This window comes from Dermochelys coriacea, chromosome 9 (genome assembly GCF_009764565.3).
Source record: "Dermochelys coriacea isolate rDerCor1 chromosome 9, rDerCor1.pri.v4, whole genome shotgun sequence".
NCBI classification, from domain to species: domain Eukaryota; kingdom Metazoa; phylum Chordata; order Testudines; family Dermochelyidae; genus Dermochelys; species Dermochelys coriacea.
The window spans coordinates 85,109,192-85,135,634 of NC_050076.1; the positions used below are offsets into that span (position 1 = coordinate 85,109,192).

General features: G+C 42.0%; 1 protein-coding gene across 1 annotated transcript in view; it reads left to right on the forward strand.

Annotated features, from left to right (window-relative positions):
• TRPC5 (transient receptor potential cation channel subfamily C member 5) overlaps positions 1–26,443 on the forward strand; it is a 136,190-nt gene that overhangs the window by 52,984 nt on the left and 56,763 nt on the right. The window contains exon 3 of the mRNA XM_038417690.2: positions 11,052–11,573. Within this exon, the coding sequence (XP_038273618.1) occupies positions 11,052–11,573 (522 nt within the window). The remainder of the gene's footprint in view (positions 1–11,051; positions 11,574–26,443) is intronic.

Consider the following 26,443-nt stretch of genomic DNA (forward strand, 5'->3'; position numbering starts at 1 on the left):
TGCGTGTCTCATCCGCATCCTCAGTCATTCCAGGAACTGCCCAGACTCTTTTCTTTTAGTGTCCACTCTGTATAATATATTCAAGTCCTTTCCACTGACAGCTGAACAGAAGAAATGCTCCCTGCCTCAAAGACAGACAGAAGGTCAGGGAATTGGGACTATGATGGTTGCTTCACTAGGAACCTTCTTTACTCATTTAAAAGAGTGTTGTTGCTAATACCTCAAGTAATGTGCTCAACATGACCCTATGTCACTTGCTAGCAGCTCATAACAATAAATTACATTGATCCCCAGTAGCTTAATATCATGCCAGTTCAGCTGTCTGAGCAATCTGGTGACCAGAAATCCAAGAACAGGGGAAGAAAGGTCCTCACACAACACTGTGCCTTTCCAGGGTTGGGAGCTAGATGCTCGAATTACAGCTGGGTGAACTATTTGCAGCAAACATTTTGTTCAACAAATTTAATCCTTTTTTTCTGTTTCTACACAAACAAACATTTGTTTTGATCAGTTTGTTTGTTGTTTGAACGTAATGGTTAATCAACATATTTCAGGCTGGGAATTGCTCAAATACCATGACTGTGGCTTCCGATCTTCATTATTTGTGCAGTTTGATTGGTCCCCTAAATCACATATTTGTTTCTGCTTCCTGACTAGATGCCTTCCAAGCCCAGAAAGAGATTTCAAGCTGGACACTCAAACTCTTTCAGCATGAATATTCATGAATATCTATTTGTGCCATGAGTATTCATAACACTTTCTCATTCATATTTTCAAAGGAAAGTCTGCCTGGGTGAGTGTTGGAGGAAAGTGAGGAGAACATATTGTGGGCACCACAAGAACAAATTCATGGTTTTATTAAAAACTAATGCTTGGGCTAATCTTAAAGGTCAACTCAGACCTGGACCCGAACCCAACCACAACAGACCTGAAGCTGACCCAAGAGTATTGAGTCATTTTCAGAACTGATCCAACCTGGAACCAAACACTTCCTTTTGAAACTGTGTTTGTGCTGCCTATGTCATGTCTTGGGGCTTGACCTGGTGGGGGTTTCTTGCTCCCCTCACCACATACGTGTAATCCCTCTCCAACTGTGGAGGGAGGGAAGCAGCAGCTGCACACGTCACTCCTGCCAGACGACACCACCTAGCTGTGCTGTATGTGCTGTGGAGATGTGCTGCAGTTCATTCACAGAGTCACTTTGCAGCACACAAAAAACACAACGAAGTGGTGTGGTTGACAGAAGCGGGGCATGCTGCTGCCCTGACCCCATAAGCAAGAGATGATTTAGTTTTTAGACCTGACATGATCCAAACACTTTAGTTGGGTCCCATTAGATTTGGTCATGTTGCAAGGCTCTAGCTCACAGGTATTTTTTGCAGTATTCATCTAGATCTGCTCAGAATGCCGGATATACCCATATCTAACCTTGCAGTTCACTTACCCTTGCTCTATGGCAATAACTTACACTTTACAGTGTCTGCCAATGCAGTGTTTACTAGTGACAAGATACTTGATTCCCCCTAACTCTGGGACTGAGAATGTTATTTCTGTAATACTTCCCACCTCTGCTTACTAGTAAAGTGGAAATCCTGTAGAGACCATCCAAAGGCCACGCTCAACTTGAGTCTACCTTGAAGGAGCATGTTGGTATACCAGCCGAACTGACATGGTTCAGGGCAACATGCATCATAGTATTTAGTTCATGGGAATGTGAACAGGACTCAGGTACTGCACTTGAATATTCACCATGCAGAAAGAAAATGCCAAAGTTCTGATGCTATTGATGAGTCAGATCTTGTTCCAGCAGCATTTAAAGTGTATCATTAACTCTGTGGTTTTTAAATGATAGCATTAGAACCAATGAAGAAAAGTATTGGTAAGTGGTAGCAAAGGAAGATCTTACTCATTGTGGGGTTTTTGCGGGAGAGAAACAATCTATTTTCCAAATTTCTATTTTTTGTCAGCATGGACTCTGTGGTCTTTTCACTTTCTAGTTCAGAAGCTGTAGCATCAAATTTCATGTTCTGCTCTTTATTACAAAAACAAAAACCACTGGCCTGGCCTAACAAAATCAAAATGGGTGGAGGGCTAAAGAATTTGCTTTGTAAGTTTGGAGATCTGTTTTGTGGAAGACCACTTGGCAGGGTCAGACAGCATTAAGTCTAGCGCAGAAGTGATCCCAGATATACCCATTTGCTTCATTTTTGTAATGCTGCTCTTTTGCCATCAATTCTGAAATTTAAAGAAATACGGTTAAGTAGGAATTAAAAACAAAACAAAACCCTCTTCTAAAAAAAAGCTGTCACATATTTCATCACTGAAACACAAGGATTCATACCCTGCCTGCATATATTAATAAATTACAGGAAAAGGCAGGCATTCTACATACAAAGAAGATGACATAAAAGACCATAGATAGCATAAATATTAAATTGTGTTAGCACATCTTGTCCCTGTTACCGTATTGTCTGACTTGGGAATTTGTAGGTTGAATGAAGTAATTAAAAAAGGCTGGAAATGCAATCTTTTCTGAGTAAGCCGTAGAAAAAATCATGAATAATAATAATAATAAAAAGCACATAACTTTACAAGCTATGCCCGATAATCATTGCATATTGCCAGCCATGCAATGACTTTACTTCAGCACGTTTAGGTTTCAGGGAATGCTTATCTGTAAATTGTACAATGTGTAAGGTGCAGTGGAGCGCCAAAGCCTTTATTTGGGACAAAGTCTAAACAGGACTGGAAGTGGGTAGCCCTTCAGCAAGATGAATTTCCCATCTTTAAAAAAACAAAACAAAAAGCTCACTATTGTCAGGCTTTAGTCTATGTCAGAGATGGCCAACATGAGCCTGAGAAGGAGACAGAATTTACCAATATACATTGCCAAAGAACCACAGTAATATGCCAGCCGCCCCCCCATCAGTCTCCCCAACCCAGCTCCCAGCGCCTCCCACCCACCGGCAGCCCCACCGATCAGCGCCTCCCCCTCCCTCCCTGCACCTCCCAATCAGCTGTTTCGTGGCATGCAGGAGGATCTGGGTGAGGGGAGGAGTGAGGGCAGGCTCAGGGGAGGGGGTGAGAAGGGGTGGAGTGGGGAAGGGGTGAAGTGGGGGCAGGGCCTATGGCAGAGGCAGGGGTTGAGCAGTGAGCATCCCCTGGCCCATTGGAAAGTTGGTGCTTGTAGCTCCAGCCCCGGAGTCCGTGCCTATCCAAGGAGCCAAATATTAACTTCTGAAGAGCCGCATGTGGCTCTGGAGCCACAGGTTGGCCACCCCTGCTCTATGTTGTCACCAAAGCTCCTGTTCTCATCCATGAGTAGCTCTTAAAATCATAATGACAAAAAATGGCAAAGGGAAGACATAGTGCTTTATATTTTTAAGTGGGAAAAAAATTCTCATCTGCACTAACTCGTCCATCAATGTGGACTGCAGTAAAGGGGCTAAGTTGGATTTACTCCTTTACTAGCATTACTAGACATGTTCCTGAACTGCTGCTGGAGAATCTTGAGAAATGATTATGTCTAGCAAGTATCTAGGGAACAATTGGGGTTTGGCAAAGCTTTAATAACGCCAGCAACCCTGTGAGCCAGATTCTGATCTCAGTGATATCACTGTAAGTGTGGAGTAACTCTGTTGAGTTACTCTGGATTTATTGCAATGGAAGCCAGGTTGGAATTTGGTCCTCTGTTTGTTCTATTGAATTTGACAAATATTATTGAGCTAGCCCTGCGCTATATAAATGAATAAGAGAAGATACATTTACTAACTGAGTGGAAGCATCAGAGAGCCACATTACAACACAATATGTAAGTTGTCACTGTAATAAACATTTCAACGGTGTTTGTACAAATCAGAAGTCATGAACATAAAAGAGGATGCAGTCGTTCACAGAATCCAATCCTAGCTGCTTTATAATCAATGGAACTAAAACAACGAAGTCTGGTGGCACCTTAAAGACTAACACATTTATTTGGGCATAAGCTTTCATGGGTAAAAAACCCACTTCTTCAGATCCACTTCTTCAGTCTCCATGCAACTGAAGAAGTGAGTTTTTTACCGCAAAAGCTTATGCCCAAATAAATGTGTTAGTCTTTAAGGTGCCACTGGACTTCTCGTTGTTTTTGTGGATAGACTAACACGGTTGCCCCTCTGATAATGGAATTAAAACTTCCTTATGACATGAGATGAGCCTTCCAAACGGGATTCTTGTTCCAGTAGGTTCCTCTTAAGTTGTGTCCCTTGCCTCAGTTAAGAGCAAACCAGGAGGTTGAATTTAATTGAAACACAAGCGGTATAAACACAAACTATCTAATTCTCAACAGCATCCTGCTGGGATCAGGAGACAAGACTATGCATTGGTTACCCTCCCTCTTTGTCTAAATATCAACTGCCTCATCTTGCTTCTTTCATTCTCATCAGAAAGGGAGAGTGACTTTTGCAGTGTAATGCTGATAGATACACTTATGCCAGTTAAGGAGGAAGTGCTCATTCCAACTGAACAGTGCTAGGTCACTTAGATATTATATTTGCAAAATCCTTTCCTTGTACAGATTTCTCTCTCTTCTCATCTTCCCCCCACAAGAGAGGAGTTATTATTGCAGTGTGAGCCATAAATAGTGACATCTTTTGACAGTCTAAATTTAGGTACACTGCAGTTCTTAAACACATGGCTGAGCACGACAAGGCCATGTACAACTCTGACGCCACTGTCAAATGCCTTAACTATGTTTGCTAGCTCTGCGAAGGCTATCCCATGGGTACATCTCAAGTTTTAAACACATGGATAAGCAGCCAAATTAAAACTAAAACAGTCTAGAGCAAATATGACTGGCTGAATATCTATTTTGCTTCTTCTTATCATTGGCTAAAAAAGGGCTGGTTATATTGAAGTCATATGTTTCCCCTCTCTTGCATTGTTTTCCAAAGCAAACACTAAAGTGCTTACCATAGGGCTAGTGTTTTTGGCCTTGATGACATTTAAAATATAAGTACTGTATTATATAGTAACCTTTGGTTGGTGATTGGCTACTACAGTGTGCTGAAAACGATATGGATCCAAATTTTGCTCTCAGTTATGTCATTGTAAATCTCAGATACATGGACATTTTGGAGTTACACTGATATAACTTGAGAGCTGAATTTGTCCCAATGGTAACATCCTCAGTTGAACATGTTAGCATAGCTCCATTGAAATACTGGAGTCGGACCACTGAAGATCAGGCCCAATATAGCTGAACGCTTGCCTACAACTGAGTGCCACAGATAAAAGATGTTCATGACAAATCGAAAGACAAACCTAGAACTTTTTTCTTGTCACCAAATAGATGGTGGCATTCACTCTGTTTTATTAATTAACCCTGTAATTTCACTCAATGAATTGCTCTGTACTGAAAAATCAACCAGTGTGTTTATACATTGTTAATGCATTGTGCATTGTCACTGTTTTAGCCCTGTACAGAGCCTCTCTAGGCGTATCTGACTAGATGTTAGGGCCTTGAAATCAGTATCTCTGGAATCACTGCTTAAAACTGATGATTAGCCCTTTTATTATATCAGCAAATGCTGCATTTTTAAGAGCTCCACAATACAAAAAGACACAAACACCTTTTTGGTCCAGAAAGTCTGTATCATGGATGCAGGCAGGGAGGTGGGATCAGAAATGTCACCCAGTCACTGTATGTCTACATAATCCGTATGTGTTTTCAAGCCCTTTTTGCCAATAGCCGCGCTCTAGTCTAACACTGACTCTGTCTGTCCCCCATGTGTCTCTATTTTCAGAACAGAATCTATAAGTCTCCCAAACAGGACAGCGATTCTGAACTGATAACCAGTGTTAAGGTATCTTCCCAGCCACGCTGTGGCTATGGTCTCTCAAGTTTCACATGTGATGAGAGTTTATGCTGCAAAATCCTCTTTGTTTTAGACCTAAAGACGCTGGTTAGGCCATTTGTGGCAGTTGATAGCATGTGGTTCCTTTACAATTGCACATAGAAAATTGATATATTACAAATAAAGGTTCATTGGTCAGTAGATTATCCAGACTCTGATTCTGTCATGTTTTGTTTTCCAGTGTTGTAGTTGGACCTTTACATGAGATTGTACCAGGGGATCTTTTGTCCAGTGATGCCTTATACTCTGAATCAGGAAACCCTTTCGATTTTCATTCTATCAGATATTAATTAAATAGTGGGAAATAGCCACAGTAAGTAAACGTTCATATCACACTTTTACACTAGTCCAGTGTAGCTGATTTATGAATTAGAGATGAGTTGAGTAGCTGATATTTGAATCCAGATCAGGTAAGGTTCAGGTCAATATTATTACTGATTATTTGGAAGCACTATCAACATGCTAATACCCTCTGTGCTATACAGGACACAGATATACAGCCTGTCCCTGGCCCAAGAAGCATACAGATTAAGAGGTTGATAAAGCTAAAACAAGATGTACTGGGAAGCCCAGAGAAGAGTCCAAGCTTAGGTTCTCTTTGGCTTTCCTTATCTCATTTTCTACTCCTCTATACCCTGGTGGAGTAGAGAAAGTGTTTGAAGTGAGCTAGGATTTCTGGGAATTGTGGAAAAAGACAGTATTTCTGAGGGAATTGAGTAAGGAGAGGGTATGTGCATAGGTGGGGTTTGAGGCTGGCACATCCATGCAGAGGGGGTAGAATGGAGAAAGCCGTGAAGATGGGAGAAAGAATTAAATGGGATGTCAAATCTGCTTCCATTGGCGGAGCAAAAGGATGTGTGATAGGTTCGAAAATAAAGACTGGGGCAAAACTGTGCAGTCTTGCAGTGAAGATTCAGGATTCAGGTCTGAAACTGAATCAGAGCTAGTACTTGAGCTTGGGTTGGATGGCACTGAAATCTTCTTGTGAATTTCAGGCCCAAATGGTGGAAATCTTTTCTGCTCAGTTTATCTCAGGTGTTTTCTGCTATCTTTAATAGGGGAAAATGTCACAAGCATTCTCATGAGATTATTATTTACTTTTTGAATTGTATTCCAAGAGTGCCTCTATAACCAATTAGATCAGGGCTCTATTTTGCAGGTTGCTGCACAATCACATAGTAACAGGTGGTTCCTTCTAGCTGAAAAGAAGATACAACAAGTGGGTGTAACAAGATGAGGGTAACTGTCCTAAGAAAAGGTGGCTGCCCAGGGTCAATATTTGAACAATTTGGCAGATTTTCTTTTAGTGCTATAAGTAATTAATAAACAGTCCCAGAAATCCCTGCTGGCCACCCGATTAGTCATTATCAGCTAGCAATTTCCTGTAGGCTCCAAAGTAGAAGTGAATCTTGAGAAGGGCCTGGAAAGAGGACAGGATCATCACCTTGGGCCAAAAATCTCATAAGAGCAATTGTTCCCAGCTCTGTCCAAACAAGAACTTCAAAATAAACCCCTTGTGATTCTGAATCCAACCTATGACAAAACAGACAGTGGCTAGATCAGACCCACAGACCTTTCTAGATTAATAGTTTTGGTTTTGAGGTTCTGCACTGTGGTCCATTTGGAGTGAAAGAAGTTATTGCTTTATGAGGCATAATGTAGTCTAATAGTCTTCATCTTCGAACTGTGGAAAGGAATAACTACTTAGCATGTATAGAGTGTCTGTCATCTAACGATCTTAAAGCATGTTATAAAGATCATATTATCTTTTTCTTGTAGCTGGAGGAAACTGAGTCAGAGTGGTCAAGTGACTTCCTCAAGGTTACAGCCTGGACTGGAATCCAAGCCCTTGTTCTCCCTCTCTTGTGCATTGTTTACTAGAAAATGTTGCCTTTCCAATGATGAATAAAACAGTGTTTCTGCTGGTTGTTTGAAAACTCAGAAGTAGATTGAGCAATGATTCCATGTGAGGGAAAACTGCAATGTTTCTGAAATAGGACAGGAATTAGTTAAAAAATCCAATTATCACTCATTGCAGTATCATCAAAAAAGGAAATGAGGTACTGGGTGAATAGCCCAGCCTTGTGAGGATTAACTCCAGCAGGATGTTAATAAGTATTCGATCGATTGTTATAAATGGTAATTTTAATTTCTGAAGCTGACACTACCAAGATAAAATGCAGGAAAGGCACATGCTATTATGTGAGAACTGACAGTGGGGTTCTGAGAGATTCAGCATAACAGTTTGTGTCAGGGGATGAGATTAATGGAAAATAATTTGTTATTCAGGTCACTTAGCACAGTCTTTGGGGTAAAATAATGTATTCCTATTCTACTTCCATCACTGTAATTTAGCCTAAAATGTGGAATAAGCTGACCTAAACATGAGCTCAACCGGTAAGAACAATGCAAATATATGCTGAGCCACAGACTAAGCATCAGCAATTACTCCAAAGACAATACATCAAATATTGCGTTATCAACAGAGGATTTCTCTGCATAATGCCAACTTTTAAACAGAAGAGTCACAGACCAAGATCTGTATTTGAAAACCAGCAAGGTCTGATGCAAAAGCACCAAAAAGTCACAAAATGTAACATTTCTGGACAGCATACTACCTTTAGCATAGATCAATTAGGAATGAGAAGAAAAAAGAAAAAAAAAAAGGATCATCACAGCCCTCATTTTCACCAGGCGTCTCTCTGTTGTTGGTTGGTTGTAATACAGCTGTAATTAGAGATGGACCCAGGTTGTAAGTGCTTAAGGTACTACCAAGGAAATCAGTTGATGTGGATTCTATTTCTCACATTGCCAGTGAACTGCTGTGTGTCCTTGGGCTGATAGTGCATCTGTTTCTTTTCCCACTTTCTATCTATTTAGATTGTAAGCTCTTCCAGGCAGGGACTGTCTCTCACTATGTGTTTGTATTATGCCTAGCAGAGAGTTCCAACCCTGGTTTGGATGTCTAGGCTCTACTGTTATACAAACAATAATAACAGCGGATCAGGGCTAGGATGTCAGATTCTGAAAGGTCCAGGGTAGCTTAGCTCAGCTCCTTCCTCACTTGTGTCATTATTTTGTCTGCAAATGTCTTTTATTTAAAGAAACATGACTCAGTCATTCATGGAAGGCCGAATATTCTCCCTTTACAAGTCTAGATACAGCACATTCAATTAGGAAAGAACCAAATTAAACCTGTCACCTGATTGTAATGGGGTTTACAGAGGGGAAACTGCTTCTTTTCCAATTTGAAGCCTAGGATCTTGGTATAGTAGCCAATAGCTACTGACTATACGAGAGAGAAATAACTAGGTCATTATGTACTTATACATGCATTTTATTTGAGGATTGAAACTATAGTAAACGTGGCCAAGTGAACTCTGTACCTTTCATTTGCCATTTAGAAAGGTAGGTTACTAAAGTGGCAGAGTGAGCAACCAGCAAAAGCGTTGCAAAGAGAGCTTCCCTCCATGCTGTTTATTGCCAAGAACTTAATAGGTTTCTCAAAAGACAAAAGTCACCTTGTTTAACAAAGAGAAAACAGATGTAGCTTTCTTGAGCAGTAATGCTCCACCCTCAACCAAACACATTAACCATCCCCACCCCCCTGCCCTCAGTGCATCCAATGAGCCATTTTTATAGGATTCCCTGGTGTAAGCCCTTAGCTCCTGATTGCCTTCAGTCAGGAGCTCTGCCTCCTTAACATAATTCTTTCCACCTGTGTGGGTGTGGCTTGCTGGAGAATTAACTCCTATTTTGCTGTACCCAGGCAGGCACCTTGTTATATTTGCAAGCCCCGGCACTTCTAGCCAGCTCGGTCCTCTGCTTTGCCATTCTCACCAGCAGCACACCCAACCCACCTAACTTTTTGCATGTTTTGGGGAAAATATTACAGATGGTAGCCCCAAGTTTACCTCTCTGGCTTTCAGTCCTGCTTTAGTGGCTGCACTGCAGAGAGGTTTATGAGTCTACTAGAGCCGTTGAGCGAAGAGACTCATAGTTTTAGATGCCCATGTCCAATCACTGCTGCTCATAACTACCATTACATCATGATACAGGTGTCAGGTAAGAGAATTATTAACTAGCTGGAGTGGGTTTTTTTTAATGGTTTGAGTAATGTTTCTTGTCATTAAAATCCTTCTGTGAAAATGCCTCTGACAGTCACAAGAGGGAAATGTGCCTGCTATTCACCATAACCTGCAATCACACTTCCAGCAGCAGAATGTCAGCCACAGGAGTGAGTGCGGAAGGTACATGAAATACAGTACGCTTGAGTGATTATTAACACACAACAAAAAGAGCTATCTATGTTGCAAATGGAAACACACTGAGGGGTGAGTCTGTATGAGCATTTTAGTGTAATTCTGCACTCTGAATATAGTAATGAATCACAATAGAGTGAGCATTAACCTCCACTTCAGCCCTGGGCCTTTAACTACTTGAAAATTGCACCAGTAGCTGAATAATGCATACCCTGTAGTGGCTGATTGGTAGTAGATTGTGACTCATTAATTTTACATTTAATATTTTTCAAACCTTTTAAAAAATGTGATCTGAGGGCATTTATGTAACATTCTCCTCCTTTGGAGAGTTTTTAGTTGGACTAAAAGAGTAGGGAAAAAGTTAGCAACCCCTTTGCTCAATGAGGGACCATCATTTTATTCTGTGTTTGTACAGCGCCTTGCACAGTGGTGTCCTGGTCCATCACTGGGACTCTGAGGCACTACTGTATTATAAATAAATAAATAATAAATAATAATATTTATAATATTGATTGTTTGGGGGGCTCTCCTTTTGTGAGGTTCCCTGGGCCTTTGTCTTATGAACCCAGCTGTCCTTTCAGTAGCAATTTATGAACTAGGATCTACTTTCCATCAACTTCCTTTATAAAAATGAACATGGGGTATTGAGCAACTTTTACATCAGCATACAAGTTAAAAGGCCATGGATTGCTGCAGTGAGGGCCACTAGGCACTTTTTGGAGAACGCAGTTTTGCCTAAATAGGGATTAAATAAGGTTTGCTGAATATGGAATATTATGAATGACCCTGTTTAGTCAGCATGGACCATGTTTAGTATAACTATACAAGAGGAATGTCTATTTCCTACTCTCCTGAATGAGGTTATTAATATTATTTATTTATTTGTTATGCATAGGTCCCTACCTTGATGATGGACACCCAGTTTTCAGAATTCACCCCTGATATCACCCCAATAATGTTGGCAGCTCACACCAACAACTATGAAATCATCAAACTGCTTGTCCAAAGACGGGTAACAATACCGCGCCCCCACCAGATCAGATGCAACTGTGTGGAATGTGTCTCCAGTTCCGAGGTGGACAGCCTGAGGCATTCCAGGTCGAGGCTGAATATCTACAAAGCCTTAGCCAGCCCTTCGTTGATTGCCTTATCGAGTGAGGACCCTATTTTGACAGCCTTCCGGCTGGGCTGGGAGCTGAAGGAGCTCAGCAAAGTGGAGAATGAGTTCAAGGCTGAATACGAAGAGCTTTCCCAGCAGTGCAAACGTTTTGCTAAGGACCTTTTGGACCAGGCACGGAGCTCCAGGGAACTGGAGATCATTCTCAACCACAGGGATGATCAGAGCGAGGAGCTGGATCCCCAAAAATGTCATGATTTGGCAAAGTTAAAGGTAGCAATAAAGTATCATCAGAAAGAGGTAAGAGTCACCTTAATGTGGGGGTTTGCCAAAGCCACATATGTTGAGTAAAATGATTTATTTCCTGGCCTACCTTGTGTTCATTGAGGGAACACTAGGACCATGACCCAGCTGAGACCAATGTGTTTGGTTTGAAAGGAAGACCAGGTGCAAATAGGGCTACACAAGCTGGTTCTAAACCCACCTGGTTCTAAACTGAAGTCAATGAGTGCTCAGGGCCCTCAGCATCCCCTGGGAGGTGTGCAGCGTGCTACAAGATCAAGATTAGTCATTTGCGATCCTGCTTTAGCATTGACTGAGTACCTCATTTTCTGTCTAGGACAGATTTGAGTCAGACTTCAATTAAAACTGTGCCCATAGGTATCTAATAAGCCTTTAATGATTTCTAAAGATGATAGCGCCAAATCCCCTTCCAGGCATCCTCAGTAATTTTCCTACTCTCACTAAAGTCCAAGCCCTGGGCCTTTCCAGTGGCAGGCCTGCCTGTGCAAAGGGAACTCCTGCTAGTATCAACAGCTCTCATCATCCCACCACTTCTCAGAGGCCCATGGATTTGAATTTGAGAGGCTGTGACTGCAATAGGCTCAGTATCCCTAAGTAGTTTTGCAGTGATGAGATGTGAAGAAAATCAGAGAGGATTTTAATAAGCCTTGAGTAGGCGTCACAAAGAAGGAGCCTTACGGACAATGATTCTGGTGTGTTTCATATTCCTAATGCTTACCCTGTTTTGTTTGCAGCTGTATTTTGAACGCACTCAAGTGAAGCACAAACTGTGACTCTGTGCCCTTGGTGGGCACTCTGGTTGCGAATGCATTTGCAAACAGTGTTCAAAGTTGGGAGCTATAGTTAGGCTCCCTCATTTCACTACTGCTGGTAGGAAGAAGGGAAAAAATCTTGAAAAGGAAGGAAAAAGCCCTTAACAAACGGAGACACATAACAATATTTTTGGAGGCATCTTATTGGCCCCAGCAGCCAATTCAAGTGTGGCCTACAATATCCAAATTCTAGTTACATACCTGCTAAATGCACAAACCCATGTGACTGCACAGTTAAAGTTATGGGCATGTTGTTAACGAGGGTAATGGTGGACAATCTGCAGTCTTAATGATCACAGTTGCTAGTAAGCAAACACTAGTTTAATCTCACGTTTCTCACATTTGGGTACAGGACCTTTGTCTAGAGAGCCATACAAATATTGCTTCACACCTGAAAAAACCCAGTTTGATTCTTTGGCTCTGCTTCATCCAGGCTCTAGGGACTCAGAAAAATTTCCCAGAAATGGAAACTACTGCCTTTAGTGCCAGAAAAAGGAAGAAGTGCTTCTGCTAAAAGATGAAAGAGAGCCACCCAAAAGCCCTGGAAATCCAGAGACATTTCAGTATTGTTCAATAGGCAAGGGCCATGAATCTAACTCTAGTAAAATGCTGACATGGTTTCATTAGTTGACTCTGGATTTTCTTTCTGTTTCCAAACCAAGGACATAACTCAGTACATTATATATCAATTGTCATTTGCCTGTGACATCACTGGGTTGGAAAGGGAAAGACCTCATTAACCTGGTTAAGGAGTTTAATGTATTTTACTTGTCCATTGCATTTGTTTTCCACCTGGGAGGGTGGAAAGTTTTTTCTAAAGCCTCCTTGAAGCTTTGAAGCCTATCTAATCACCCTATTTTTTACTGTCCTCCCTCCACTCAAGACCCTGCGCTATGCCATTGTCTTGGATGCGGAGAGCTCAACATGACACATTCCATAGCCCATAAAGTCTGCTCCACATTACCAGAGGGAAAACTGCAGAGTGGTCTTTCCCATCCTCTACCCATGGCCTGCTATATCTGCAGAACACATAGCCCCAGAAGCAAAGAGCAAGGCTAGAGCCTCAAGTCTGGCCATATCTAGCACATGATAACAGATTGCTACACTGCTAAGCTGTAGGTTGGTCTAAGAGTGAAATACTTCCATGCCAGTTATTCTTCATATGGATTTGTGATTTTGCTCACACTGATGGAGTTTGGGAATCGTTTAAGTGGACCTGGGAGAAATAATGGTTGAAATCCTGGCTACGTTCAACTCAGTGGCAAAATTTCCTGTGACTTCAGTCGGGCTAGGCTTTCACTGAATAATTTAAATAAGGTCACAGTCCCACTAGACAATCATGTCATGTCACATGGTGATGTTTTTCAGTGTGGTGATGGAGTGTCATTAACATTTCATGTGGCATCGTTTCATCACGACGCATCACTATTACATCACAGACGTCAGCATCATCCTGATATTATTGCTGTAGACTGAGAAGTGTGGACATACTGGAAGCCGAGCACTCAAGTTGCACAGTGGCAGCTTTTAGGAATGACTCACAGTACATTTAAGTGTTATTTGTTAAGGGCACATCTCATAGGCTATAGCTACACAACTGTTAAATGACTTCCAGCTGCTGCTGCTGCTGCTTTGGAGTTCCCTGCTGAAATGTGTTCTGGGACATTGGAGCAGCTGGCCACTCCTGCCCAGATTGCCTTAGATAGTACAGATAAAACTTTCAAAAGAACTTAAGTGACTTAGAAGCCTAAATGCTAAAGGGACTTAGGTCCCTAAGTCAGTTAAGTGTTTTTGAAAATTTTACCCTACCTGCTTAGCTACTATGGTGATGGATGCTATACAAAACACTAAGACAGATAGTAGGCAAAATAGGCAGCCAGATCCTTCAACTGGAAGAGCTTTTCTGTTTAAGCTGTGACTGGCACTGGGAGGAGAAAAAATTATTTTACTCTATTTTCATATTTTTGTGAGTGGAGCAGTGGAGAAATTGGAACGGCCTTGTCAAAATCAGGGCAGTCCCACAAAAACTCCAGCCGGTGGCACCCTTAAAGGTAATTACAGTGGGGATCGTAAATGGTGTAAAGTAGTAAGGGTAGGTTGTTATTTAACTACAGAATAAATAAGTGCACTGATTTGACTACAACAGTTGTTCCTTATTTTCAGCAATCCTACACGATTTTGGGGAGTAAGCCTTCAAAGCACAGGGCACCTTCCACTTCCCCCAGTGGACCTCAATGAGAGGTTGCCTGTCACCTTATAGCATTGGGCCTTATTTTTACCTGAGCTAAGAACCGGACCTTAGATCAGTGGCTCTCAATCTTTCCAGTCTACTGTAATAATAAAATGTTTTTTAAGAACATCAGAAGCAGGAAGCCTGATAAACAACCAGTGGGGCCCGTGGACGATCGAGATACAAAAGGAGCACTTAAAGATGATAAAGTCATCGCAGAGTAACTAAATGAATTCTTTGCTTCAGTCTTCACGGCTGAGGATGTTAGGGAGATTCCCAAACCTGAGCCATCTTTTGTAGGTGACAAATCTGAGGAATTGTCACAGATTGTAGTGTCACTAGAGGAGGTTTTGGAATTAATTGAGAAACTTAACAGTAACAAGTCACTGGGACCAGATGGCATTCACCCAAGAGTTCTGAAAGAACTCAAATGTGAAATTGCGGAACTATTAACTATGGTTTGTAACCTGTACTTTAAATCAGCTACTGTACTCAATGATTAGAAGATAGTTAATGTAATGTCAATATTTAAGAAGCGCTCTAGAGGTGATCCTGGCAATTACAGACTGGTAAGTCTAATGTCAGTACCAGGCAAATTAGTTGAAACAATAGTAAAGAATAAAATTGTCAGACAAATAGAAGAACATAAATTGTTGTGCAAAAGTCAACATGGTTTCTGTAAAGGGAGATCATGTTTTTTACTAATCTATTAGAGTTCTTTGAGGGGGGGTCAACAAACGTGTGGACAAGGGGGATCCAGTGGACATAGTGTACTTAGATTTCCAGAAAGCCTTTGACAAGGTCCCTCACCAAAGGCTCTTATGTAAATTAAATTGTCAAGGAATAAGAGGGAAGCTTTCATGGATCTGAGAACTGGTTAAAAGTCAGGGAACAAAAGCTAGGAATAAATGGTAAATTTTCAGAATGGAGAGCAGTAACTAGTGGTGTTCCCCAGGGGTCAGTCCTAGGACCAATCCTATTCTACTTATTCATAAATGATCTGGAGAAAGGGGTAAACAGTGAGGTGGCAAAGTTTGCAGATGATACTAAACTGCTCAAGATAGTTTTGTGAGATCTTTTTGAAGTTCTTCACAGTCTTCAAGACACTAAGTGATTGGGCAACAACATGGCAAATTAAATTTAATGTGGATAAAAGTAAAGTAATGCATATTGGAAAAATAACCCCAACTATACATACAATATGATGGGGGCTAATTTAGCTACAACTAATCAGGAGAAAGATCTTGGAGTCATTGTGAATAGTTCTCTGAAGATGTCCACGCAGTGTGCAGCGGCAGTCAAAAAAGCAAACGGGATGTTTAAGGAATCATTAAAAAAGGGATAAGAGAATAAGACGGAGAATATCTTATTGGTCTTATATAAATCCATGGTACGCCCACATCTTGAACACTGCATACAGATGTGGTTCCCTCATCTCAAAAAAGATATACTTGCATTAGAAAAGGTTCAGAAAAGGGTGACTAAAATGATTAGGGGTTTGGAACGGGTCCCATATGAGGAGAGATTGAAGAGGCTAGGACTTTTCAGCTTGGAAAAGAGAAGACTAAGGGGGGATATGATAGAGGTATATAAAATCATGAGTGGTGTGGAGAAAGTGAATAAGGAAAAGTTATTTACTTGTTCCCATAATATAAGAACTAGGGGCCACCAAATGAAATTAATGGGTAGCAAGTTTAAAACAAATAAAAGGAAGTTCTTCTTCACTCAGCGCACAGTCAACCTGTGGAACTCCTTACCTGAGGAGGTTGTGAAGGCTAGGACTATAACAGGGTTAAAAGAGAACTGGATAAATTCATGGAGGTTAAGTCCATTAATGGCTATTAGCCAGGATGGGTAAGGAAAGGTGTCCCTAGCCTCTGTTTGTGAGAGGGTGGAGATGGATGGCAGGAGAGAGATCACTAGATCATTACCTGTTAGGTGCCCCAGAGGCAGTGAACCTGGCATTGGCCATGTCGGTAGACAGGATACTGGGCTGGATGGACCTTTGGTCTGACCCAGTATGGCCATTCTTATGTTCTTACTGTACTCCTTTCAGGAGTCTGATTTGTCTTGTGTATCCCAAGTGTCACCTCACTTTAAAACTACTTGCTTACAAAATCAGACATAAAAATACAAAAGTGTCACAGCACACTGTTACTGACAAATTGCTGACTTTCTCATTTTGTCTGTATGAAATTTTAGTTTGTAATGACTTCGCTAGTGTTTTTTACATAGCCTGTTTTAAAACTAGGCAAACATCTAGATGAGTTGACGTACCCCTGGAAGATTTCTGTGTACTCCTGGTTGAGAAGCACTGCCTTAGATCGCTACAGATTCCAGGTGTCTCAGGACATGCATTTATCCTGCTGCTGCTCTTCAGAAGTGTTCAAGCAGGAGTCTGTAAAGTGACTGGGCCTTGTGTTTTGTTAGTAGTGAAACAGCATGGATCTAGATTAAGTAGGAGCAGTGAGAGGGTGCCCTGTATTGACACTTTGTAAAGCTGTAATTTGTTTAACTGTTTTTTGACATTTTTCTGCCTCTTTTTTTGGTTGGGTTTGACTGTGTAACTCCGTATGTTTCACTGGCATGCTTATATCAGTTCCAGTGTGTAAATGACGTCAGATGGACACAAGCACTGAACTGTCCTTTTAAAACAGTGCCGTTTCCATTTGCAATGTCTGACTGCATAGGGCCAGAATGAATGTGCCTCCAAAGGGAAACAATAACCACCCTGATCTCCCCCGCAGCTCCCTGTTGTTTGCAAACAAGTGATGAATGCAAACAGCCCACCTGCAGCATGTTTCTAATTGTTGGGCATAATAATGATAATAAAAACAAATCATCAGGCACGATATAAACATCTGTGCCAACATGTAAAAATTGTAAACAGGGACATTTGGTGACTGACATGGGGAAACTCCTTTTATCTTAATTAAAAAATATTGGATTAAAAGTACTTTCCAGAGGGACAAAGAGAAAGGAGTGAGCACTTGTTTCCAGAAGGAGGCTTTTCTTACTGAGCAGGAGAATAAAATGGAGCCACCTTGTCCCAAAGTCAGCGGGCGTCTTGTATGCAAGCATGGACCCCTCTCTATAAAGGCTTCTGTGTTTAAATATCTCTCAATCCCTCCTTGTTTAGACCAGCAAAAACATGGTAGGCTCTAGACATGTATTGTCACAGGGACAGGTAATTATTCATGATTGATAGAGAAGCTAGTGAAGGCTCATTGCAGATGGGAATGCTTCCATTCAGAGCCTTACCCAGTAGCCATACAATCCTGTGTGAACTTACTGCCTGGCCCTGAGTCAGGGAAGCTTTCTCCCCATTGGTAGCAAATATTATGTTAACAATAAATTATATGGTAGTCGCAGGCCATGTCTACAAACTTTAGTCAATGCAGGTTACTTCTACATAAACCTGACACAATTGATATATCACTTCAGCACATGCATACTCGACTGCTTGCATCAGCTCTGTGCATCCTCACCAGGAATGCTTGTGTCAACACAAAGTGCAGTGCATCATGGGTGGGTATCCCTGTGTGCGCTACCCTGCGGTACCATGCCTTTTGGGGACTTTTGTAATGCGTTGTAGGGGACACACAAGTTGCTCAGTAAGGGGGCTGATGGAAAGAGGTCAAGTTTCCCTCATGCAACTTTCTCCAATCGTATCCCATAATTTTTGTGCCTTTTTTTAATGTGGTAAGGTGGGCTGGAGCCAAAACAGGGATATGTGTGCTATCACTCCATGGCAATACGGGAACTCCATTGCTGCAAATCAGCCACTATGTCCTGCGCATTTCCGAGAGTCGCCAGCCTGTGTAGCAGGAGATGATTATTGACCCTGCACACCTGCATGACAGAGGCCCATATTATGGATATTCCAATTCCAAAATGATTTCCCACTTATCAGTAGCAATCTGGCACTGCAGGCTTCCACAGTGCAATCACCCCTTGCTTCTCAGCTGTCAATTTCAGTGGCCTCCTTTACCTTTAATAGTGCTTCAAAGTTTGTGAGCTCAGGTAAGGCAGTCAACTGAAAATTTGACCCCATATCTTTACATGTATGGTGTCTTGACTTAATTTCATTTGTTAGGATTTGCTGCTTGGCAATATACATGGGAAATCAGAACAATACTTTGCATTCCTCTATCACCTTTGTTATTATTTAATGTTTATATTGCAACGGTACCTAGAGGCCAATCAGGCCAGGGCCCCATTGTGCTAGGGGCTGGATAATGACAGTCCTTTCCCCAAAGAGCTGACAGTCGTTTTAAGGAACTAGAAACATTTCAAAGGCACTTTGCAGATGCTAATGAAGTAAGCCTCACAACATCCTGATAAGACAGGGGAAGTATTTTTGGCCCTACTATTACAAATAGTTCAATTGACTTGTCCAAGATCACAAGCCAGGAATAAACCTTATATCTCCTGCCTCCTGAACTTGGGAACCAGCAATTCCCCGTAACCTATTGACTGAGGTACCTGAATGCCTTTGAAGATCTGGGCCTGAGTTGTTGCCTTGACCAATAGCATCTGTCCCCATCTTCAGCAGTACATAACCCCAGCTCAATTGTAGCCTAATTACTGCTGAAAATGCCACCCTGCTTTTTGTTTAATTGAGTGTGGTGAGTACGAAAGGTTTCCAAGGAACGTGGTTTGAGTCTATTTTACCTTAATTATGTAGATAAATTCTCAAGACTTTCTAACTGAGTCCACAGAGGAGCCTTTCCCTCCAAAACGGGGTGCTAAGGTTACCTAGACCCACCATATATTTAAGTGGAGGATTGGTCTTTGAGTTACTGGTGATTCATACTGGTGTGAGATCAGAATCAGGTCAGTTATACCCCAGATATATTATTCAATGTATTCATCTGTTCATAGTGCTGCAGTCTTCCCCCGACTGACGTTTTTTCCCTCTTCATCACACCCCTGTGCTGGAACTGCAGATTTGCTCCCTGTGTGCTGCCTTTGTTCTGGCTGTGTGAAAGGAACAGAAGTTCAAGTTCTTACTACAGTTTAATGACTCCATCATTCTGAATGTGCCATTAAAAAAATCATAATGAGAAAAGGCAGTTCTTGCTTATTGAATTCTTTACCATTTCCGTGCTGAGCCAGTGAGATTTTCAAAGGCATTCAGGGACTTAAAGTTGCAGCAAGATGTCTAGCACAGATTTTCAAAACTGCCTAATCATCTGAGGACCCAGATTTTTAAAAGTATGTAGGTGCTACTGTGCCAAGCACAGCACTGCTTAATCAATTTAGGTGCCTAAATCTCATTCTCAAAAGGGGTGTAGGCACTTGGGAGCCTAATTCACTTTGGTGTTGCAATGCATAGCTCAGCAATGCCTAAATTCTTTAAAATTCTGGGCCTAGCTGCCAAGAGCCTACTGAAATCAATTGGAGATAGCCCCTTAATTGGGTACGTGCTTTTGAAAATCCCATTAGGCACCTCTATGCATGTTAAGGCACTTAAATACATTTGAAACTCTGGCTATCTGGGCTAAGTTCTAGCAAAATATTAAGTAAGCCTGCCCTCCCCCCCCACCCGGAGGCTGAACCCATGTGGTAGTCACACCATCTACTTCAAGACTTGACACGACTTGTCCACCATGGGTTGCAACTCTACCTAGTGAGTTGGAGGAAACCGTCCCAGTGGTTTAGCTAGCACCTACCTGATTCAGTGCAATGTAGTCTTCTCTGGGGAATGTTCTAATATGCATCTCATTGGCCTTGTCACCAGTCCCTCTACTTGAAAATTACATCCCTATGTCTCTATCTGAGTCCCCCCATCCTGTAGCTGGAGTTTGTGTATAACATGAAATTACTGCCGGCAAGACGGGAACTAGAAACGTTGGCATCTGCTAGCATTCTTCTTCCTTATGACTCTGTTGTGTCTCTAACACAGATATTTGTTTTATCTTCACAATGGCAGAAAAATGGGTCATTTCAGCGTATACAGCCCTACATTTGATTTGGCCAGAAAGTTACATTTGCAAATATTTTATAAACTGACAAACAAATATGTAACTTCTGACTAAGAGCACTTTCCTTTGGGGGCAAAGAATGGGAAAAATAAAATGTATAGCTGTTTATGTTTATTTTTGGATAAGCTCACATGCATCCTGGAAGGTAGTTACTTTTTTACACAGGAGGAGAAGAATCATTTATGATAAAAGAGATTAGAATGTGCCCTGAGGTGGTTTTTGTAGCATATGTTCAAATCCACTATGTAATGCTCAGTGTCCCTCTCAGTCTTCCTGGCAATGGAAACAATCATATGTGTGGAATGGTTGCATGCCATGAGTTTCAAAATACCAAGCGAACTTGATCATTTATTTAGAAGACAGAAGGGATCTAACTGTTCCGCTACATTCCTTCATGATGTGCAAAAAAATTAAGGCAGCTTTGGCACAGTATGATATGTGTTGGTTAGATCTGGTGGTTTTGCATCCATGTTCCTCAGATCCATTTCCCAAAGAATTAAGCTCTATAAAATCAATGGGATTTATACTGAGAGGAGAAGGGGAAAAAGGCACTTCTCTAAAACTCTGGGCTTCCTTAGAGAGACAAAGTGGGTGAGGTACTAACTTGTATTGGACAAGCTGAAATAGACAAGTTTTTCAGTTTACACAAAGCTCTTCCTAAGGTCGGGGAAAGGCTTCCTTGACAGTTACTTAAAAACACAATCAACTATAAAGACAAAGGGTCTGATTCTCATTTCCACTGCTCTAGCAGTGAAAAGGGACCTTAGGTAGATTGAGAGTATAATTTATGCCCAGTTTAAGGCACTGACAGAGTAGTGTGAAGTGGCAGCTGGGAATCAGATCTAAAGGACTATATTCTCCACTGCCTTGTCCCTTGAGGAGTCATTTACGCCTATGCAAAGTGAGCATAAAATGCTGCTAAGCCAGAATGGTGCCATTATGCACCATTTTGCCTGATTATGAATTACCTTCCACCCTGTGAAATCCTTTGTACCTGCACTAAATCAATGTGGGCAAAATATCAGCATTCTGATCTGGTAGTGTGTTGTGTCCATGTTTTACTGACAGGTGCAATTGACTATGCAAGGATGACACAATGGAGAACAAGGCCCATTTAATTATTCCACAAGATGCAAGGCCAGGGAGAATAAGGCCCATTTAAATTCCTCAAAAACCATTTTTACCATACTGAGAGAAAATGGCATTTTATCTCCCACTGGATGGCTTAACACTTTCACTGAGAGATCAAAGGACTGTATGGAATTCTCTCGTGGCAGGCTTATCCTCAAGCTCTCTTACTCACTTTACTCTCTAAATCATTGACAAGAGATCTGAAGGAATCAGATGGGTTTTGTTGGGAGTTTTATTTTATTTTTTACTATTTTTACTTTAAGACATAGCCTCAAAATTGGTTTCCTAAGGCCTGGTCTACAATACGCGATTATGTCGAATTTAGGCGCATTAGGTAGAATTAAAGCTGAATCCATCCACACAACCAACCTGATTTTGTTGACTTAAAGAGCTCTTAAAACTGGTTTCTGTGCTCCACCTCAGCAAGGGGAGTAGTGCTAAAATTGACATCGCTCTTCCGGATTTGAGGTACTGTAGATGCAATTCGATGGTATTAGCCTCCGGGAGCTATCCCAGATGTTCCACTGTGACCGCTCTGGACAACACTTTTAATTCAGATTCACTAGCCAGGTAGTCAGGAAAAGCCCTGGGAACTTTTGAATTTAATTTCCTGTTTGGCCAGTGTGGTGAGCTCATCAGCATGGACGGAATGGGAGGTACTGGATCTGATCGCTGTATGGGGAGAAGAATCCGTGCAGGCAGAACTCCATTCAAAAAGACAAAATGCCAATATATATGCCAAAATCTCCAAGGGCATGGATGGAACCCCGGGCTGGGCTGAGGGGGGCCAGCGGCCAGGACCTCTGCTGGCAGGACCCGGCGGCCAGAACCTCAGACTGGCAGTGGGTTGAGCCGCTGAGCCCACTGCCGGTCTGGGGTTCTAGCTGCCAGCCCCACTCAACCTGCTGCCGGCCTGGGTGAACGGAACAAAAATCGGCACGCATGCTGCAGGTTGCCGACCCCTGTGTTAAATGAGTGCAATGACAGGAGGCAGGATGCAATGTTGAGGCTAATGCGGGAGCAAACTGACATGTTCAGGTGTCTGGTGGAGCGGCAGAAAAGGCAGCAGGAGCACAGACCGCCGATGCAGTCCCTGTATAACTGCCTGCCCTCTGCCCCAAGTTCCATATCCTCCTCACCCAGCTGCTCAAGAACACTGAGGGAGGCTCCAGGCACCCAGCCACTCCAAACAACAGAAGCCTGACATTCAATAGGTTTTGAACTGTAGTGTGGCCTGGTCCTTCCCTCCTCCCCACATCCACCACCTCACCCGGTGCTTCCCTCCTCACCCACCCCTCCCGGGCTACTTTGCAAGTTTTCCCCCTATTTGTGTGATGAATTAATAAAGAATGCATGATTTTGAAACAATAATGACTTTATTGCCTCTGAAAGTGGTGATCGAAGGGGGGAGGGTGGTTGGCTTACAGGGAAGTAGAGTCAACCAAGGGGGCGGGTTTTCATCAAGGAGGAACAAACAGAACTGTCACACCGTAGCCTGGCCAGTCATGAAACTGGTTTTCAAAGCTTCTCTGATGTGCAGCACACCCTGTTGTGCTCTTCTAATTGCCCTGGTGTCTGGCTGCACGTAATTGGCCGCCAAGTGATTTGCCTCAACCTCCCATCCCACCTTAAACATTTCCCCCTTACTCTCACAGATATTGTGGAGCACACAGCAAGCAGCAATAACAATTGGAATAATAGTTTCACTGACTTTTCCTTTCACTTTTTAACCATGGTCCTTGTATGATTCTTACAGAGAGTAAGAGATAGGGAAAAGGGAGGTAAAGAAAGTGGGGAAAGGGGACAGAGGGGAAAAAGGAGTGGGAAAACACCTGCAGCTTCTTTTATAGCAGTAGGGACTCAGAGTGAAACTTCCCCAGGAGTGGAGGACTCTCAACCTGCCCCTTCTGAATCCTTGGTCTAGGACTTGCTATAACAATGTCCAGCTCTTTGAGACCTAGTCAGGAAAGACAACTCTTTCTGCAGCCCGAGATTGGAGATTGGGATTCCTGCCCCCTACAGATGGCTTTAGATCCTGCTCTGCTCTCCTCTGATCACTGCTACACCATCCCCAGCGGCTTCTTGCATTGAACAGCTGCTGGGTCCGTGCTTTGAGAGAAGTCCATGTCCATGTCCTCATCACTATCGTGATTGCGCTATCGTCGCCTCCTCGCCTGCTTTTGCAGGTTCTGCACATACTGCAGGATAATGCGCGAGGTGTTTACAATACTCACAACTGCAGCATTGATCTGAGCAGGCTCCATGCTTGCAGTGCTATGGTGTCTGCGTGGGTAACCCAGGAAAAACAGCGCAAAATAATTGTTTGCTGTTGCTTTCACGGAGGGAGGGAGAGGTGACTGATGACATGTACCCACAACCACCCACGACAATGTTTTTGCCCCATCAGGCATTGGGTGCTGAACCCAAAATTCCAATGGGCAGCGGAGACTACGGGAACTGTGGGATTGTGTACCGCTCCGAAAGTTGATGCTAGCCACGGTACTGTGGATGCACTCCGCCAATTGAATGCACTTAGTGGGGACACACACAATCGACTGTATAAAATCGCTTCCTAAAAATCGACTTCTATAAAATCGATCTAATTTCATAGTGTAGACATACCCTTAGATAAGGAGTTCAGTTACTGTTTCCCCAAATATGTTTATATAGACAAATACATCTAGAGATATATTACTTGAGTGTATGGACAATCATTCCACCCATGCTGTATATTGCTCAGCCATGTCTTGACTGTGTCAAGTTAGATGTGCAGCATCCCCAAGAGAGTTTGAGTAAACCTGGAGAATTTCTAAGGGCATTTCAGTTTGCTTATAAAAATATCACAGGCTCATGAAGGATGTGGTGTGGAGTATGCAAAAATAAAAGCCATTTATACACTGTTTATATCTATTTCTAAACCCATTCAGTTTTCTTGATGGAGAGCCAAGGACATTTTTTTTGCTGATAGCCAGGTGCAGAGATATTTTCCAGTGGTTTTGTCTGTTTTAATGCAACATTGCCTAGAAGTATAATAACACAACACTGACTATATCTAATGTGCTTTTTAAAGGCAAGACATTTAAAACTGGCTTTTCAAGGGACTGCATGGCTCAGAGGATCATCATCCCTAGTTGCTGTTGGAGTAAAAGTATTTTGTCATCCTCAGAGACACAACAGAAATATGTATTGAACACTTCTGTCTTTGCTGCATTATTTTTGGTAATGCTACCATCTAGTAATGGATGAATAACATTGTTAGGATTCTTTTTGACTAGTGGTAACATGTATTAGGCAACAAAAGTAAGAATCATATTTCATTAATATTTTCTTGCCCCTAGTCTCTGGTCTGAATGACGTCTTGGACAGTGAGAAGGGAAGAATGTTGAAAGTAAAAGGAAATTGTCACCAATTCAAGAACATACTTGAATGATTAAGGGGGTACACCATTTCCCTTAGCTCCATAGATTGCATCAATCTTTCTGCTGATGATAGGAGGGGATTTGGAAGCAAAAGCTATGGCACTGGACATGACTGATTTTGCTTTCTAAAGACAACAGAAAAATATGGAATGGGGGAAAGAAGTGATATATTGTGTTTCTTAGAAGCAAATCCATCAGACTTCTCTGGCTTGAAGGTCTACACCACCCATTCACAAACAGTCTTTCCAGTTACCCTGATGTCAGCATTGAAGGGTAAATCATGCTGATTCATACTCCAGTTTGTGAGATGCCCAAAGATATTAATATCCATGGGAAAAAGTCTTTATACAGAGCCCCCTCTTGGTCGTGAAAATGGTGCTATTAATGATCTGATTGGGGTAGGTTTCAACTTTTCTTGAGCTCATCAGGGGAATGTGTTGTGGAGTCCACAGACAAAAGACTGAGGATTTCACTCCCAATGTCAATTATGTCTGCAATAGATGCATCATCAAAATAGGCCATTTGGATACGTCATGATTGGAAACATGATAATTTCATAGTTCTTCATTCTAGGAAAGTGAGAGTGAGTGTGATGGATAAACTGACTCATTATAATCCTCCCAAATTGGGGTCTTGTTCAGGATGGCATTTATAATGTGACTGCAGCTGTTGTGTTCTCATTGTTTTGCTGCTGACCCTGATGGTTTAGCAAGCCTACTTCTACAGAGCACGTGTACCCCTCATTGTATAACAGTGATTTATTCTGAAATTGAGTGATAGGTTAGGGATTCCCAGCAAGGTGAGAGGTATTCACAGTGCATAGATCCATTTTATCCTTCACCCATATATTTTTAAGATTAGAAAGCTGAAGAAAATAACACCATTCTGGGAAAATACTCTTTCATGGTAGAAGAAAAAAATTAAATATGCTGGTGTCACAGGTTCAGTCACAGAGACCCCCTTGGGACTGTCATCTGACATGTTGGAATTACCTCTGAGCCCATTTTCCCTGCTAGCTTAGGACTCCAGAACCCTGCTTTCTTGAGACAGACACACTAGCCTGCTGCAACACAGACCTAGATCTGGTCCATGCTCCCAAAGCTGCAGACTTTAACAAAAAAACTGCTCAGCAGGTCACCTATCTCCAGCACCCAGACACGCAGTTCCCAATTGGATCCAAACCCCAAATAAATCCATTTTACTCTGCATAAAGCTTATACAGGGTAAACTTATAAATTGTTCACCCTCTATAACACCGATAGAGAGATATGCACAGCTGTTTGCTCCC